Raw genomic sequence first — 18403 nt, 5'->3', positions numbered from 1 at the left:
GCCCGCGGTGTGAAACAATGGCTAAGTCATGAGCCAAATCGACTCTTAGGTAATATTGATATAATTGGATTGCTATTTAATAATAAAACATAACCTCTAGCAGGCTGTCAGGTACAACCAATTGTTTAAGACATGTTTTCACGCTCTGTGACCAATCAGGGACACGATCAAGTGCCAAAATTTGCAAAAACCACTTGTTGCTTTTGACATCACATCGCAGGTGGCAAGACATGAACGCAAAATGTTTTCTCAATTTTTGCCGTTCTAAGTTGGAAAAATTGTTTCATTTTTGCGAATTTTGATTTTGTTCTGACAAAATCTGTCCTTTATGGGAGCTTCAAGCGTCAAACATATATTTTTTTCCGAGAGATAGGATCGTAACACGTTTTGATAGTCGGAAAAGCTGTGTGTTTTAAAAACAGGTCAACCGTGTAGTTTTGTTTTGTCGTATCAATGGCTCAAGTGAAGATTCATTGAACAAATAATAATTTGTTTTACGTCCATCACTTGTTCCGGGCGCGGTAGTAATTCAAGCCCATAGACAACAACTATTTGGTTCAAACCTAAAGTACGCGTTATCGCACCTATCTAGTTCGCTGTAAGTAAATTTTCATAATCCCGTCACATCGGAGAGAATTTCGCCATAATTATTGCTGGAATGATGATGGTTTAATACATCGCTCTCTTTTTTAAACATGAACACTTTTACATAAACCTTCAAGCCAGCTGCGATCTGTGCATTTGGATTCAGCAGATAGAATCACAGATGCATGTTTATAATTGTGGGAGTGTTAGTTACATCCCGCGGTCATTATGCCGAAGAGAAGATCAGTTTGTATTCATGAAACCAGTGAATAGGCAAACTCTATTGTCTCAAAACTCCGCCTCATTGCCGAAGCGTCGTAAATAATGCGCGCGAGCGTACTACAGTGACATGAAGCGTCTCAGACTCGCGCGCCGTTCGCGCCGTTCCGCGGACCAGCCAAGCACAAGTTGCTATGGAAACGAAAAACTGCTGGGATTTCAAGAACGGTTTTTAGTTTTACTTTTCATAGTAAATCTGATTATTTTTATCGCTTAAACAGCTATCTATAAATTTTGTCTACATCTCCCAAAATCCTAAGAAAAAGTTATTGAAAAGTGGTTTACTTCACTCATTCAATTTTCACCTTACACTAAATACCTATTTCAAAGATTTGAATAAATGAATAAAATAGAACTTTAATTTGAAAAATACCGAAAATTGTAACTGCGCCACGGAAAGTTTCTGCTCAGTCAGTAATCCTTTGAACGGTCACACCGTTTTTTGTGAGTGTGGATTTTTTCCACAGGTGCAAAACTTCCCTAGCGAGGGAAATGTTTCATTTCCCAAAACTCTTTAGAAACAAATCAGTAGAGATCACGCGCGCAATCCTATGTACACTCATTCCCTTAAGCAGAAAATTATACAAAAGAACGTTTGAACAATCGGCCCACCTGCTTGCTTTTTTCCTAACTGAATCAGTCTGAGAAAAAAATACCTAACGTATAAACAGGGGCATCAAACAACGAACTTCCTGTTGTTCGAAGTTTAATAACCTGCGATCAGACATGATTTGCGATTCGTTTGGTAAGCCATTTCTACGGCGGGAAACACGAAACTGACGAGTGGCGACATGAGCAAATAAGGGCGGGGTCTGGTCGCAGGTTATTCGATGCTCGGACTTTAAGCAATCACGACGGCAACGCCAACGAAAACGTCACTTGAAAATATTTGTTCTCGTTGCTTGCACTACTTTGCCATTATCCATTATTCCAATTCGTTTAACTTGTTTGTTTTGTCGAGGACGGTGAAGAAATGGACAAAAATTTATGACGCACGTACAGGGCAATTGGTTCGCTCATTAAATCCTATTGTCTTACGACGCTCCAGTCGCCGCCGTCGTCGTCGTATCTGCTCAAACTTCCTAATTATTGTCTACTCAAACCCAGAGTTAAGTACGGGGGAGCTCGTGCAGGAGACCGTATGGTTTGTACGGGAGCCCTTGGGACTCATTAGCATGACAGCAAAGTGAATGCACTAAGCGGAGCCTGTTAACACTTTCCTTCTTCCTAGCAGCCTTCCTAGCGCATATTAAAAGGTTTTCTTTACAAACCAATCGGCAACTCCATTCCTAGCGCCTCTCTGATCCCCTCCCCGATCGCGTGAGAAGAGGGACACCCTGTACACGCCCATAGCAGACGCCGGTTCCTTCAATCCCCCGCCACCTGAATTTCTGCTGAGTTTCGGCGCTCGTATTACCACTCATTTAAAGATTTTGTTCACTAATGGAGACGAACCTCACGTGTATTTCCGCAAACGAACAATCATTTCGGGTACTGTACTTTTAATAACACGGGTTATCTCATAACAACTGTTACAACCGCTTTGTATCCATCCACATACAACCCATAATTCCTTGATTCGCTCTGACGAAGGGCTAACGCTCGAAACGTCAGTACTCGAATCTCTTTACAATGGCCAAATTGCCTTTTCAACTCTTTTGACAAAACCAACCATTGGTTTCCACTCCCCACCGACGCAGCATCACAGCTTCTTTAGAAACTAACTCCCTTATCAGATAGACAGCTTCCTAGGTAGGAAGCTAGAGCGATCTCAATTTGTTGTGAAACCAAAACCAAAGTAATTTTTCTGCTCAATCGCAACACTGAGAAACAAACAGCGAAATGAACCAATCAGAATAGTTCTTTTTGTTCGATACTGCGCCGTCCAATGAACGGTGTCGCCTCTTTTTCTGCGGTCCTTTCTTGTTTTCAACATCAACATAGTCAATATTTTTGTTAGAAGATATATTTTCTATGTTTTTTCGGTCTTGAGTATTTTCTTTATCATTTTCGACAACAAGATCTGGGGAACCTTGAGAGCACAGACAGGAGTCATTTTGCATACTACGAAAGCACGAGCCCATCGATTTTGGGAGAAACAGCTGACCGAAAACTATTTTTGACTATCATTAAACATTTAAACGGGCCCAAAGAGAGTGATAGTTCATGATAGTCGATGATAGTTTATGAACGGGAAAGCAGGTTTGAACTATCATCGACTACCATGTGCCGTTTGACCAGTACTCTTGTCTGATATGCAAAGTCTATCTCTTTCTATGGTAATCTCATTTCTTACGTTTTACTACGGAAATCGGAGTAATGCAGCCTAGTCCCAAGGCGTTTCCGGCTCTTTAGGCCTGGATACTACCTTCGGGCGGTTACGTCACCGAATAACACTCGTTCGCTCCCGTCCCAGTCTTCGCGCGGACCGTGAGGGCACGTTTCAGACTTCATGCGGACAGAGAGGCAAGGGAGAACGCCTAAGGGCTAGGATGGGAGCAACGTACGTATGCTTCCTGGCCTGTTGAGCGTCGAGTTACGGACTAAGGACAAGGCCATGTTGACTGCACAAAGCTGTACAGAAGGTCATGGACATGTACTACTTGGAAAATGGTGAAGACCTGAATTTGAAACAATCTGAAGTACCGAGGCAAAGAAGAGATAATAAGTAAGTAAACAATCATTTCATTGAGTGTGTAGTAGTTGTCAAAAATGTTTTTATAAGTATTACTAACGTAATGCTACCATTTAATTCTTCGGAGCATCTTATGGTTGCAAGAAGTTTAGGAGGTATTTGCCTCTAAATTCGTTTCGGAAATTTTGTTATCAGTTGTAATATACACAAAGTAAAAGATGTTTGAAGTTTTGGACAATTGATTTCTAACCGCTATATTTTGAGTTTGAGCTTATAAATTTAAACTGACGCAATGTTGCAACCGCAGGATGTTCCAAAGAGTAAAATGGCTCCGCGGATGATTTATTTTTGTAATCCTCGCTCAATTTACACTTAGGTCCTGTAGTGTGTACAGTTTTTGTTTCATATTCCCACGTTTCTCCTTCAAATGATCAACCTTGTCTCCAGGGTCTTCGCGATATTCAAAATGGCGGACAGTGGCAAAGACCCTGGGACACGCTGTACAATACTCCACGAATCGTGGGGTATTTTGTCACGTTTGTGTCACTTGACAAAATACTCCACAATTTGTGCGATTTTGTGGAGTATTTTGCAGCACGGCCCAGGATCTTCGCGATTGTCAAAATGGCGGACGGGAACATGAGGTTGTAAAATGATATAAAATATATAGGTTTGGTGCTTTGCTCTGAAATCGAAGTTGTTAAAATATGCACGCCGACTTTAAATTCGGGGACCTTCGAGGGAATCGAGGTTGATCCCACGTTTCGTCGCGCCGGATCGGAGTAAAATGATTTCAATTCAAGATTTTCCCGCGAATTCCGGTTACTGTGTCCGTGGTCAGAGATATGAAAATTCTGCCCGCTTCCGGAGCCAATCAGGTTGTAGGATTTTCAGGATACCGCCCGCTTACGAACAGAGTAAATTACACAGCGACACTACACACCACTCTGATAACTGAGATATGTAGTCATTTTGAAGGTCTTACTGATATGCCAGTAAGCAATCAATTGAAGAAATGTGGACCAATGGATTGAATTATAGGGACTATACAAAGGGCGGTTTGTCTTTCTCTTCCAAGGCAATCCTTGCATTATTTATCCAAGTCAGAAATACGAAACCTTCATGAGTCGTCTTTCTCTGAAGGCCAAAACAGCAGAACCCCAAATTTCCTTTTCCTTGTGAAACGGTAAACAATAAAACAACACCCAAAGACGGTAAGCTCATTAAATGGTCACAGTATTTCTAAAATCACTTCCTCATGATAATAATATTTATATCTTTTCTGATTGAAGTTACGGAATGTGACATGTGCTCAATGAATACAGCGTCCGAGAATCTCGGTCGCCATACTTGATTTTCCACGTTGCGCTAGCGCTCCAAATGTGACGACACAGAGAGTGAAGACAGAAAACTGTGTCAAGTAATTCAACCGGTGAAATTAATTAAACGAGGCCGGCCCACAACGTATGTAAAGCATCTCCAATGCCGTTTGTTTAGGGGATGGTGTTTTGTGGATTCATTTTTATGGACAGATGAACAAAAACAATGCAATTTCCTCCCTCCGCAGTTGATCCGTATAGCGTAAATGAACGAGCACTGCCACAGTGACTTAAATTTAAAATGTCGGCTTTGTCAGATTTTCCACAAATACTTTCTCTTAGGCTCTGAAAAGAATGACGTTTTTCACGTCCTTTCAAAAGTGTGTCTCGTGGATCAAAGCTTTCTTGATTCATATTTCCACTTATGCCATATTATTGATCACCATTTCCCACGTGAGAGCCGACCAACACTATACTCCAATACTGTGAAGACAATTTTCATTGCGTTTTTGCCATTTTAACACCAAACGAAAGTTTCCAGCGCCGTGAATGGCACACAAATCACTGCTTATCCTGTTAGCAAAGGCTCGTTCGCTGGTCACTTGTCAAATATGTGACGTGCGGTCATACTTCAGCTGCTTTCAAAGTTGAGAAATTAAAAAGAAATGAAGCCAACATGAGGACACGCCAATTAGCCAATTAGAAACCAGAATCGCTCAATTGAAAGGCAGGTTGTTGTCGAACCGGTGGCTTGTGGGTAAGTCAAGAGAAGTAAGGATTGAACAATAGATGAACGTCGGGGCTTTGTTATTAGCGCGACGAAAATTTAGCCCCGGTCTGTTCATTAAGAAAAAGAAAATTTTAACGTATTGGACATTTTGGGAGTATGATTGATTTGTGGTCAACTCATCCGTGTTCGAGATAGGAAGACATCAGACGAGACGCCCACATCTAGTAGACTCGTAAGTAAGAGTGTTGTATTTATCAGTTCTAGTTTTTTACCTTTAATTGAAGTGGATAGAAATTGGCCCAGTATGTTATTTGCATTACGCTTCTCATATTACTTGTAGAAACTATCGATTTGTGGTTTTTGTTGTCTTGAAGTAACCAGGATTCGTTCTACGAGGCGAAGCTTCGTTAGGTTTGTCAGCCGGAATTCCTGTATTTTTATAAAGCTTTTTTTCCCAAGAGTTTCTGTCTCGCGATTTTAACACTGCTGAACGCCCTCAGTGGTACAGATAGCCCCGAGGATATTTTCGTCATTGACGCAGCTATCCCATTTCGTGCAATTACACCTGGAGAAAATTACGAATTTGATTTTGACAGTTTTTCTCACTTCTACCAAGTGGTTCGCAGACTTAAATAGCGCTTTTAATTTGTACAAGTTGAATAACTTATGTTGACCTTTGCAAGCAAAATACCTGCCGACCACCCGTGCTAGGTTAGACAGGAGAGCATGCCCTTGTTTCCATGACAACCATATGACGATCAACATTACCTTCGCAACGGCGTCTCCTGTTGTCAGGCTGTTAAAACCATAACATGGCAAACGAAGAGAGTTTTTTTTGTTTAGATAGGCAAGTATCAAAACTCGTGGAATTCAAACTTTTTTTATTTGTCGTGACTTTCAGCACCTAAGTTGCTTTTCTCTCGCATAATAAGTGGTGAAATTTAACCAAATTTTACTCGTGTTTCGATGCTATGTCGGAATGACTACTGTTTGAGTAATCCGGCTGATTGTAGGGTAATTTGATATTAGCAGTGCCTCGTTAATTCGGTGTGAATTAGTGGAATTTCTTTTTCTTTTAACAGTATTGTATTCCCTTTAAATATTTTCCACATTGTTTTGGTTTATTTTCGTTACATTTTTCCCTGATACTACTCAAATTCTCTCTGCAAACTGTCTAGTTTTTCTTTATTGGTGCTTGCTGCCGCAAGCGGCCAAAAACGCTCATTATGCCTTAAGTTACGTCGCCATGATTTATTGGTCTATCTCTGTTTCCGAGCCTAATTGTGACCATTCAAATCAAAGTTATTGAGGAGTTTATTTGGATGTTAACTATTATGCTGTACAAGGTGGTTCTAAAGGCCCCGTTACACGTTGAAACTTTTAGGTGAAACTTGTGTGCAACGGCGCTGCGAAACAAGTTTCAGCAGGCGTTGCGCCGTGTAACATGGTCGGTTTCGTGAAACTTTTTCGAACTTCCGTTGCGACACAAGTTTCACGAAAAGTGGAACCGCTTTCTACTTCTGCAACGGCTCGCAATGGTCGCAGTGGTGAAAAATAAGAGTTTCACCGTGTAACACCACTTCGTGAAACCGGTCTCGTTTGCAGTTGCACACAAGTTTCAGCTAAAAGTTTCAACGTGTAACGGCGGCTGAGTCGTGGATGAAGTCCAGGACTCTGAAAGAATCAGGATTTCATAAGACGACTTGTAACCAGCATTCGAATATTCAGTATATTAAAGTTTCAGGGCCCAGTTGTTCAAAGCCCGATTAAGCTAATCCTGATTCAAGTTTAATTACTAATCAATAAATATTTTTCCAAAAGATTTCTGCCCTTCCGTTTTGACTTAGACGTTTCTTTACCTTTAGCTAAACGAGCGAGATACAAACCTCGGATAATTTTCAATCGGGGATTAGCGTAAATCGCCTTTCGAACAACTGGCCCTGAAGTTTACACTGCGTTTACAGGAAACCTACAAAAACAAACTAACCAATCAGTGCGCTTGATCGCCGTGACGAATATTTCCGCTCCCTTCGGTCTTGGCTCCTTGCAAGTCGCCGAGAAAACTTTGGAAAGATTTTTAAAGTTCTCTAAGTCTTACGCGTAACAGAAAGAGGAGGACGTTTTTGCGTGAATGTGAAGTGAATGAAGTTTCGCTCGCTAAATCCGTTCGATCGCTACTGTTTTCAAATGCTTTATAAACCGTGCCACTCTGTTGAGACCGAAGCAATCTTTTCTTTCTGTATTTGTCGTCTTCGGATAATACTTTTACATTTTGTTTTCAAAACAGATAAAGCATTACTACTCAAACTTGTAAAGCATTCGACTGAAATAGTCGGTTAGCAAAGGCAAGACAAGCTGGAGGGAACAGTCAACTTGAACTTAGCGCGGCTAACATCCGGGATACCATTGTTCTATAATTTTCGCCGTACTTCTCAATCTCGTACCCAGAGTCCTCAGGCTCGTTGGCCAGCGGTTAGTCGTCAGGAGAGACTCTGGGAAACTGGAATTTTATTTAAATGTTTTGATTGGCTGCCCCGTAATGGCTTCCATTGTTTTACCACAGAGATCCTGCGGTAATAAAATTCCAGTTCCCCAGAGTCTCTCCTGGCGACCAAGCGCTGGCAAAAGAGCCTGAGGCCTCTGGTTATGAGATTGCCGTGCTTCTCTCAAAAAATATTAAAGAAATAAAAAACGCGCCGAGTGCATTGTTGAGTTATATCAGCACGCGGGAATTTTTAAGAACACGAGAGAAGTGCAGAGAGGCACGAGCCGTAGGCGAGTGCCTCTCTGCACTTCTCGAGTGTTCTTAAAAATTCCCAAGTGCTTATATAACTCAACAATGCACGAGGAACAAGTTTTTTATTTCTTTTATAAAATATAAACAATCGCAACTCCTCAGACAAGTGCGAATTTTAATGAATCAACATCAAGTTTCTCCTTGCACGAGATAACGCGTAATTTAATAGCGCGCGCTCTTGCCGATCACGACAGGGCACGCGACAGCGCGCGCAATCAAGTAAAAAGTCAAACTGTTTTAGTTTTTCGTCACGTCGTAAGCAAGTTCAAGAAGTTAACTCCAAGTCAAGTTTAAGTTTTAAGGTGTTGAGAGACAAGTTGAAGTTAATTAAAAGTCTGGAAACATCACTACAAGGGACTGTTTTTTGCGAATTGCTGGAGTGACAGCGCATTCTGTCTCTGAATTTCTCAGATTTTTCACAGGCAAAAAATCTGACGTGTGCTCCGTGCATATGTACATTTATAATGCACGCACCATACGTATGCTTCGTGCATTGTGGAGTTATAAAGAACTCAGTTTGACCAATCACAGTGCTTGCTTGACCCTGGCTATTTTATAAAATTATATAAATATTTTAAGCGCTTTTACATCCTTATGACTTACTGGCAGAACCTTGTCTTTCTAGATTACTGGTACTTCAACGAAATTAACGTTGGCATTTTAATTTATTTTCTTGGAATCGGAACTTACCGGGTAGCCTCGATACTAAATGGCTTACATTAGTTGGATCTCCTTTAGCTATCGACCATTGAAAACAATTTTTTTCTGAGAAGATCATGGATTTGGGGAAAGAAGAATCTCAAGTGTAAGATTCGATAGTGTATCCACTGTTTAACTATTTTTTTCCAAGTTATTGAACCGTCTGAGTATGTGAATATGCTTTGTGAGTATTGATAGACTCTGGTCAAACATACAAGGTTTTTTTTTATATTAATCAATAGATCAGAATAACTATCAATGGGTCGACATTCTTATAAATCTCAAGTCTATTTTTATTGCCATGGACAGTACAGGATAAATTGAAGTTGATTCTTGTTTGAGCCAAGAGACACCTTAGGGAGACGAGCAAAAAGGTCACTTCCAAAGTTAATTCCTGTTCTTCTGAACTACTCGATTTTTCCAACTCGGGCAATTCGTCTAATAAGAAAAAATTATTGTTAAAATTCGTTCAATTTCAGACAGAAAAAGAAAAAATCGCCGCTGTATAATCACGTTCTCCCTAAAACACTGTATCCGATCTGGTCATTTCACGTTGAACGTTAGAACGGCAGAGAAATGTGCTTAAACGTATAAAACGCGCCTTGGCGTGAGACGACCATTTTTTTCGCTCATTAAACCTTTTATTTCACTTGTGACGTTGGCTGTTAATTCCACACAACCTCAGTTGGTAGAATCCTGGGGACGTTATTTAACTAGTTTTTTATTTGATAATTCGAAATGTGGGAAGTGCAGACAATATATCGTTCACCCCTCATTGTCTACATTCTGTCAAAACTGTCAATACTGTCACTTCTATCAATGAAGTTCCCTTATGTCGATTCTAGGTTTATTTGTTTTTTAACTTTGTTTTGGTTTCATTTCAAAAGTGGGAAAATTTCTCAGTCGAAGTCCGTTTTATGAAATAACTTCTTTGAGTGATCATCTCCACTGGGAAGAACTGTGACATTCAAAGGATTCCATTCACAGACTCCAAAAAATAGCACTTGTAAGTCATAATAAGCAACATCACGGGAGTCTTACTCGATAGCTTTTATTTGAATGGTCACACTTCTGCAACCACCTTATAAAGTATAATAAACAGCACCACAGGAAAGTACTGTTCGATTGCTTTCACTCGAATGATTGCACTTAACGGTTCTCGAGATCGTATTCACAGCAAAAAAAAAAAAAAAAAAAAAAGATAATAATAATACTAATAGAAAAATCATAAAAGGATCAAACTTAATTTTCAGACTTTTAAGTGGTCTATTTATCGTAATTTTGAATTCTACTAGTAAACAAAATTATAGAGAGAATACTTGCAAAAATGAGGCACCTGTTGGTTAGAGAATTTTGCTTTGCGATTTTTTCACTCTCCTTGTCTCTCTTCGCCGGTAAAGATGTGCAATTTTCGCTCAAGCGATGTCTTGTTGTTGAGTACAGTTATCGCCTGATTTTATTTACTTTGGTATTTCTTGGTACGAAAAACGATTTCCTGTATATTAGATACAACGGCAACGGGTAACACTTCAATATTTTCACTGTATGGTTATAAAATATTCGGCTGAAACAAACAGAGCCAACAAAAAAGGAAACTACTGAAAAGTTTTTAATTTCATGCATTTTAGGAGAAATTGTGAGCCTCTAATCCAACTAACTTTATAAGAAATATACGAATACTTAATACTCTCGCTAGCCGGTCCTTAAACCGTGCGTGCTGATTGTTGCCGAGGAAACTTGAAACATCGTGTTCTCAAATAAATGATATTTTGTTTACGACAGAAGCTGGTTTGTTTAAAAAGCGAATCAGACATGTTTTTCGCCTTTACAAAGGCCAAGACTTTCAAAATAATGCATTTTTCAGTCATAGTAAAGTAAACCAAGTATTTGAAGTCCAGGATCGTGAGAGACCTTGCGCCGGTTTAAGTTCAAGTGAAGTTTGTCCAACGAGGACAAAAACAGATCGCTTATCTTTTGAGAAAAAGTGTGGTTGATATCATAACAGCAATTTAACAGTTTTTCACTCAGTTTGGTGCAGTGAGGGTGCCAAGCTATGAAAAGGCTCAAAGAACCGGATAAACATGACTTGACTTAACTCCTAATCCCCAGTGGGGGTAAATGGGCCGTAAAAGAACCGGAGAAAAACAAATACAAAAGTAAGAGCAAGTTTGTGAACCTTGAAGGTATTCAGTGAGTTTACAAAGGTCAATGAAAGTTCCAAGAGTTCATAAAGTGCTTTCATGATTTTCTGAAATGTGAAAACGGCGGCAGTGTAAAATTTTCGAATTTTTCTCGCATTAGCGTCTCGTTGACCTCGTTAGCAAAAGGTTCTCTTGACACCATGGACTATCATGGCACCCTTACGATTGAGTAACATTACGTCAGAACACTTTTATTTTCCAAGACACAACATAAACGATTAGGACTTTCCTGAGCTACAATTTTTTGCATTAAATACAAAAAAAAATCAGAACGTAAGATGGCCAGTTTTTAATTGAAGATCAAAACCGTGCAACAAATTCACAGGCTCAGTTTTCAAGAGCGCGTGAAAAAAAATCTCAAGAGTTTATTTGCGCTTGTAGTCACACACTGACAACCTGTTCGCCTGTCAAACGGCCGACGCTGATTGGCTGAGTGGTGTTCAGGGTCAACACATTACGTCATCGCATCTTAATGTTGTGTATCAAGTGTCTAAAGTCTCACGGGGACGGTGATGCCACGTTAAGAGCGTTAACATTGTCACTAAAAACCGCGGGCTCAGGTCAGGCGCCGCTCGACCAATCACTCAGTCAAAGATCTCATATTGGGAGGCAAATCGCGAAATCAGTTGAGCAAAAAGCGCCGACATCTTTGCTAAGTGGCAGCCATTACTTTTTTTTGGGTTGAACGGGCTGACAACTGCAGGTTGGTTTTTGTTATTAGGCGACGTTTTAGTACTTCACTGGAAAAGAACGAGAATCTGTGTGGACCAAGTGGCTGTTTGATATCGGTGGGATTTGTCTTCGGTTTTCGGAGCTTGTCAATCGTAATCGCTCATCGTTTGGCCTCGACGGAAGTGAACAGCAGTTTTCTGTTGTCTCGTTATGGTCTTATCCCTAAAGAGTTTTTTCCTGAACAGAAAACCTTTCATCTCTAAACGACGAAGGATTTCAAGGTGTTTATTGCACCCGGAAGTGTATGATATCACCTTTTAAGGACCTTTTCTGGAGGCATTACGGTGACATATTTGCTAGTGCAAGTCTTCTCCCACCGATATCTGCCGCCTACAGAACTCCACTGAAGAAAACTATCATAGTAATAAGCAAAGGTATTTTTAGGAAAAGTATGGTAAGTAAGATGCTCTTTAAGTAAAACCGTTTGCTAGCTTTAACGAGAGAGTCTGGTATGTGTTTGTGTATCTCACGTTCGAGTAAGACTCTGTAATGAGGGATAACCACACAAGGTAGCTCAAACGCTCGACAATTGATTTACACTCTCTATGTTCATTTTAAAGATGCTAATTTACGCTCGTATATCACACATTTTTGCTACTAACAGCTGAAGACAAACGAAAAAGTGACAAGAAATTTTATTGTGCAGCACACTGACAAACGAATAACGCTGTACGGGAGTAGTAGTAGTCTTCATTTTGAATGGTCATAGCTACGAATATTATCTACAGAATCAGGTTACATGCTTATGGTTTGACTGTTGGAGTAAATGGGTACAACGCACAGCAATATCCAAGATCTATGCCATTTTTGTTGAAATGAATCTGTGCAGCTTATCTTGTTGTCTGGGATACGACAGGTTAAATTGTACTTATTCTGGGATTGTGGAATGGGTGGACCAAGGGCGTTAAAATTGAATCATACGCAGGTTAAGTTTCTGTAAAGGAGGAAAATAATTTTTTTTCAGATTAAAAATATTAGTTTTATTCATTTTTATTTTCCCCGAAGAAAAAAAAAAGCCCGCGAAAATCAATTTTCCATGCAAAATCCAATTATTCTTGGATGAAAGATCATCGTTAGCTAAAGATCCAAAAATTACAAACCAGAACAGAAATTGTCAAAATATGGAGCGATGATTGGTGGAGAGATGACAGTTTTTGCACACCTGTTGAGCCGACCAGTACGAATCCGTCCTGTTCCCCTCATACAACACTACGTTATCCTCAAATAGTTAAGTCATGAGACAAAGATAATTAACTATTCATTCACCAGTTGTCTAATATATAAACAATTTACCGGTGGGATGAAGTCACGGCAGCAGGCTAGAAACCCAACGCCCCATCCCCCTTCCTATGTTGGACTGACGGAAGGGCCAGATTCATTTTTGAAAATAGTATTTTCTGTTTATTTTTTAGGTCATGAGGATCGCATCCTTGGCGGTACTAGTCGCCATAGGCCTAGTCCATTTTCAATTATCGGTGAGTACTGGTTTTTTAACGATTCGATGGGTTTGCTTCATAGGGCATGTCGATCGAACGTTTGATCAATGGAACGATTGATCGATCGGTTGGTGGCTGATCAGGGAACCGTATCAGATTTGGATGACTTACTCTTGCTTTTACATACAAACTATGTACATCAAATGAACTTCTATATTCCTTGATACCAGGAATCTCATTTACTACGTCTAAATCGCCGTGCATTATAATGTAATTTAAGTTTGACATTTTATTCTTTAAGACAATGTTTTGTTTTTAATACAAAACACTATGTCAAGTGTCCCTTGGTTAAGTGTGTGGCAGATCCTACTGGAATAAACATAGACTTGAGGTTTTAGGACCAACTATCTTTATCTTCAATTTGTCTTGGAGATAAATGAAAGAAAACATTTTAGAAGAGTCTGATATATCATTTTATTAGTTCCTCTTGGTACCATTTCAAATTGTTTTTACCTCGCGCCGTATTTGGTGTCATTCCACCTGCATGAGCACCAAATATGGAGCGAGTGTAGCAAACTGTAGAGAGAGTTGCTTGTTAATTTTTTACAATTACACGTTGATCAGAAGTTCTCTCTTTCTTTCCGTTTCTTTCCTGTAATTTTTGGCCAGAAATTTGTCTAAAAATCGAGAAATGTCCATTGACTGGTGTTTTAAAAGTTCGAGATTTTAAATCGACGAATTCTTGGCACAAGACCGACCAAATACACAGATCAAGAAATCAAAGGAACAAGGCGCGATCAAACAGCTTTTAAAATCCCAGCAAAGATTCGATGATCGCGGTGGTTGTGGTGGTTTTAGCGGCATTATATGTGGCAACAGACAGATCGGTAATATAAATAGTTTTAGTTGAACTTAAGTGTACTTGTTGATCGAAGGTAGAATCAGGTGAATTTCATGGTGGCAAATGAATTTTGCCCAGGTGGTTTGATGATGAGGAGTCACTTGATTCTTACCGATTAAATTGTGACGGTCGCGTATTTCTCAAAAACGCTGTTCGTGACGACTCGATAGTACAGTGTGATTAGAGTTAGATTTACTAATACTAGCTGTTTATCATAGTACAAGGTGTTGCATTACTCACTGAGTTTTTGACTATTGACTGTTATACCTGTTTGTTAAGTAGTGGTATACTTAATCCCCCCAACTAATCTTTAACGGGAAAACTTAATCAGCCTATTTTAGAACGCAGTATCGTCTCCGAAGAGAGAAACAATTGACCAGTGAAAATCATCGATTTAAGAGGATAAATACTCAGCTAGACTGATGAATTTAATTTGCAGACGATGTTGATTTGCTTGCTATTATCTCTATCAGGAGACGTATTCAAATAATTGTTAAAAATAGTGATGTATTTGCAGTTGCTTTGAGTTTGCAGAACTTTGCATTGGTTTTAAAATGTTCCTGCCAGATGTTCTAGCTAATCAAAGCAAATACAGTTTCTTCTTGACCAATCAGGAACGAAATCAAAACTAATGGTGTCTTGGGTTTCACGTGGCTTTTCCCGCGCTTTGCACTGTTTGCACGTTTTGGCTTCGAGATCCGATTGGTTCTTTGCATTACAAGCGTTTGTTTTCATTGGCTGGATGGATTACTTTGTTTCGTAGTTACAAGGTTATAAGAAAGCCGCGTGTTAAAAAAAATTGATCACGTTATGACTACGCAGATGATAGAACCTAATCCTGTGGCCTAAGAGCAAAAATTTATTTTGTTTTTTCGTTTAGGTGTCGCTGCCCATGTCTTCAGTCCCCCCACTGCTTAATAAACTACTCAAGGATCAGAATGTAACGCTGGGTTTCATTCTCAAAGGCCTTCAAGGTCCTCCCGGTATGAACGGTATGGCAGGAATGTCAGGTTCCCCCGGACCTGTAGGACCCCCGGGATTCAAGGGAGATCCCGGTCCTCCTGGATTTCCAGGAACCCCAGGTCTTCCCGGAGCTCCGGGTTTCCAGGGTCCACCTGGTATGGATGGTGCTCCTGGTGCCCCTGGTTTACCCGGACCTGCTGGTTTCCCCGGTGGTAGTGGAATGCCCGGAATGCCCGGTATGCAAGGTCCCCCTGGTCCACAGGGTGCCCCTGGCCCAACTCCAATCAGATATGTAAGTACAAGTCATAGTTCATTTCAGGAATTTCTCATTTTCTGTTACTGTAAAGGATTGCTTGAAAGTTTACAAGAAACACAAATAAACGTCAGAAGGGATTAACATTAACTAGTTTAGTTTCATTTAAAGAGGAATTATCAAAAGGGAACCAATGCCTTTAAACGGCAAATTACCAGAAAACAGAAAATAACTATAGCAACATTTCTAAAATATGAGAGCACCGTTTGAATGAGGTGCGCGTTACTTAACAGTGTTTGAGCCAAACTATAAATCCAAATATGTTTTTCTCACGTTCGATTCAGTGAAAAAAAAATCACAGTTCAAAGACAACTGTTCAAATTTAACTCTTTAAGAGGTACAAGAGCTGTCACGAAAAATATGCTAATTCCGTTTATATTGTCTTACACAGAACGGCACAGTGAAATGCGAAGAGGACACAGCCTGGCTACGATGTAACGAGTACAAACACATAAGCATAATCTCCGCTTTCTGGGGAAGACGAAATTTCGGCCTGTGCACGGAACACACAGGAAACCTTCAGTTTAACCAATACTGCCCGACAACGCCACTGTTTCTCACGAAAGTAAAGGATGCCTGTGAGGGAACGACCATGTGCGAGATAAGATGCACGAAGTTCTTTTTCAACGATCAATCATGCCCAGATGTATACAAGTACTTGGAAGTCTACTACAAATGCATCGAAGTTATAAACGGTCACGAAGTGGTGAACGAGGATAACCTACTCAACGCAAACTTCCTGGGTTAAACGAGCCAGCGGTATAACGAACGAACAGAACGAACTTTCTATTGAACGTTACATCTGCTCGGCTCTTTGCTGTAACATTTCACTTTGCTGGAAAGAGTTGTATTTGTAAAAACGGGCTTGCCTGATAGAAAAATATGAGCGAATAAATCGTATCACAACTAAGAAGGCGAAGGCCTGCGAATTTCTAATTCTTCCGCGAAAGAAGACGACGTACATGGCTCGTGTTTCTGACCCATGTATTATATCGATTTAAGGTAGTTTTCTTTCTGTACATGGCATGATTAAATCATCTTCGTAGAATCGATCGATATTTACTCGGTTCGACTCGTTGTTATGAAATTTAATGAATGAATGATGACTGTATTAGTGAGGTAGGGTCTTCAGTTTTTGTTTGTAGACAGTTTTTGTTCTAAAACGTTACCATTGGCACCGCTATAGACTGACCAGCACAAACCACCAGAACTGGCACCGACTCGAAGGAAGGAAAGATCACTAGCTGTTCCAATTGTTTGTGTATGATATTATAGTGCGATGTATGATGTAAGCTTCCCTCTTATATGTAAATAAACTGGTAATGGAATGGTTTACTGGTGTTCGCGCTAGTATGTAGTTCTAGAACAGTTAATCGATCATGATTTGCTATTATTTGGTGACAGAAATGTGAATTAAATCTACTTCATGAATGTGAAGTTCAAAGTTTGTCAATAAACGACGTTACCGTTATTCAAAGATGTGCTCTTGTTTCAACACCCAGCAGAGTTGTTCTTATCGCTGTTCGCATGATACCCTTTTCATTCTCACAATCAACCTTGGTGCTTTGATTTTGTGGATGAGATCCCAAAGTGCAACCATTCAAATGACAGTTCTTGACTAAGCAGTACGTTCCTGTGTAATGTTTATTATGTTTTACAAGGTGGTTGTAATTTTTTAGTTTACGGAGGAAATCCTAAAGTGTGACCATTCAAATGAAAGCCATGAGCTGTGGCAGTGGAGCAGTTTATTACAATATGGTAGAAATTGCTTCTAACTTCTGAGTATGTGTATGAAGCCCTAGGAGGGGACCTTTCAGCTGAAAGCTCTTCAGCGTTAGATTCTTGTGATGTTTATTACTTTTCATTTCCTCTTTGGACTGGCTTTGTCGACGGTTGTGGCAAAAACAAATGGAGTATTATTATTATATCATGGGTGACAAATTACTCCTTAATTTTTCGCGCGAAATTTCAGCGTTAGTTTATAATTTCAGATGTGAAATTACAAAATTGCTATGGCAACGTTTCCTATATCTCAGTGCCGAGATGGCGTCCACGTTTAAAGATGTTACGGATGAAAAAGTGACGACATTAAAAGAAGCTGCAGAAAACCTTATACGCGAAAGAGCGCAATTAACTGGGTGAGTGTTTTTGAGAACTGGTGTGATGAAAATGGCCTTGAGAAAAACCCTCACACGGTTCGTCCTGAGTAGTTGCACAAATTACTCGAGAGCATTTTACACGGGCGCCATTTTCAGTTCAGTCATAGCGAATTATAGCCAATCATACAAGGAAAATTAGACAGTTGCCTCAACTTTGAAACATTTTTTAAACAACAAGAAGGATTCGAAAGGTTTTTTTTTCGAGAAATTCAGAAAATCGTGAACCTCAGCCAAAATGTATGCTTTAAACTTTTCAATGCTTCGATTTCTCAATAGAATAAACAAATCAAAAGCCCACGATTGTGAGCGTAATTTGTCACCCATGGTATTAAAAGGTAATCAAATGTTATACTCGTAAAATTAGGAAATAATTTCACTTGCGTTTTGTCAAAATTCTAAAATTTTTCTTCTTCTCCTCCTCCTAATACTTAATTTTTGTCCTAAGACTATACACTTTGATTTTGGCCTAATTTCCACCCTAATACTATAGACAAAGGTTTTTGGCCTAATTTTCATCGTTATACTATACAATTTGATTTTGACTTTATTTTTATCGCAATACTATACAGTATGATTTTTGGGCAAATTTTCATCCTAATACTATACACTTTGATTTTGGCCTAATTTCCACCCTAATACTATGGGTTTTGGTGT

The 18403-nt window shown here is 39.7% G+C and overlaps 1 protein-coding gene across 2 annotated transcripts; it reads left to right on the top strand.

The window, feature by feature from the left end:
* The first annotated feature begins 5591 nt into the window (after positions 1-5591).
* On the top strand, positions 5592-17061 carry LOC146480296 (uncharacterized). Of its 2 annotated transcripts, none has more exons than XM_085109463.1 (4): positions 5592-5780; positions 13390-13452; positions 15195-15569; positions 15982-17061. In XM_085109463.1, exons 2-4 carry the CDS (start codon positions 13393-13395, stop codon positions 16336-16338), a joined length of 792 nt encoding a protein of 263 aa, XP_084965589.1. In that variant the 5' UTR covers positions 5592-5780; positions 13390-13392; the 3' UTR covers positions 16339-17061. The 2 variants fall into 2 exon arrangements, with proteins under 2 accessions (XP_084965589.1, XP_084965588.1); XM_085109462.1 differs by lacking the exon at positions 5592-5780 and adding an exon at positions 11773-11948.
* The last annotated feature ends 1342 nt before the right edge of the window (positions 17062-18403 follow it).

The sequence above is a fragment of the Pavona decussata genome, unplaced genomic scaffold, assembly GCF_977016875.1.
Source record: "Pavona decussata unplaced genomic scaffold, jaPavDecu1.1 SCAFFOLD_53, whole genome shotgun sequence".
NCBI classification, from domain to species: domain Eukaryota; kingdom Metazoa; phylum Cnidaria; class Anthozoa; order Scleractinia; family Agariciidae; genus Pavona; species Pavona decussata.
This window is presented reverse-complemented; position numbering and strand designations above follow the sequence as displayed.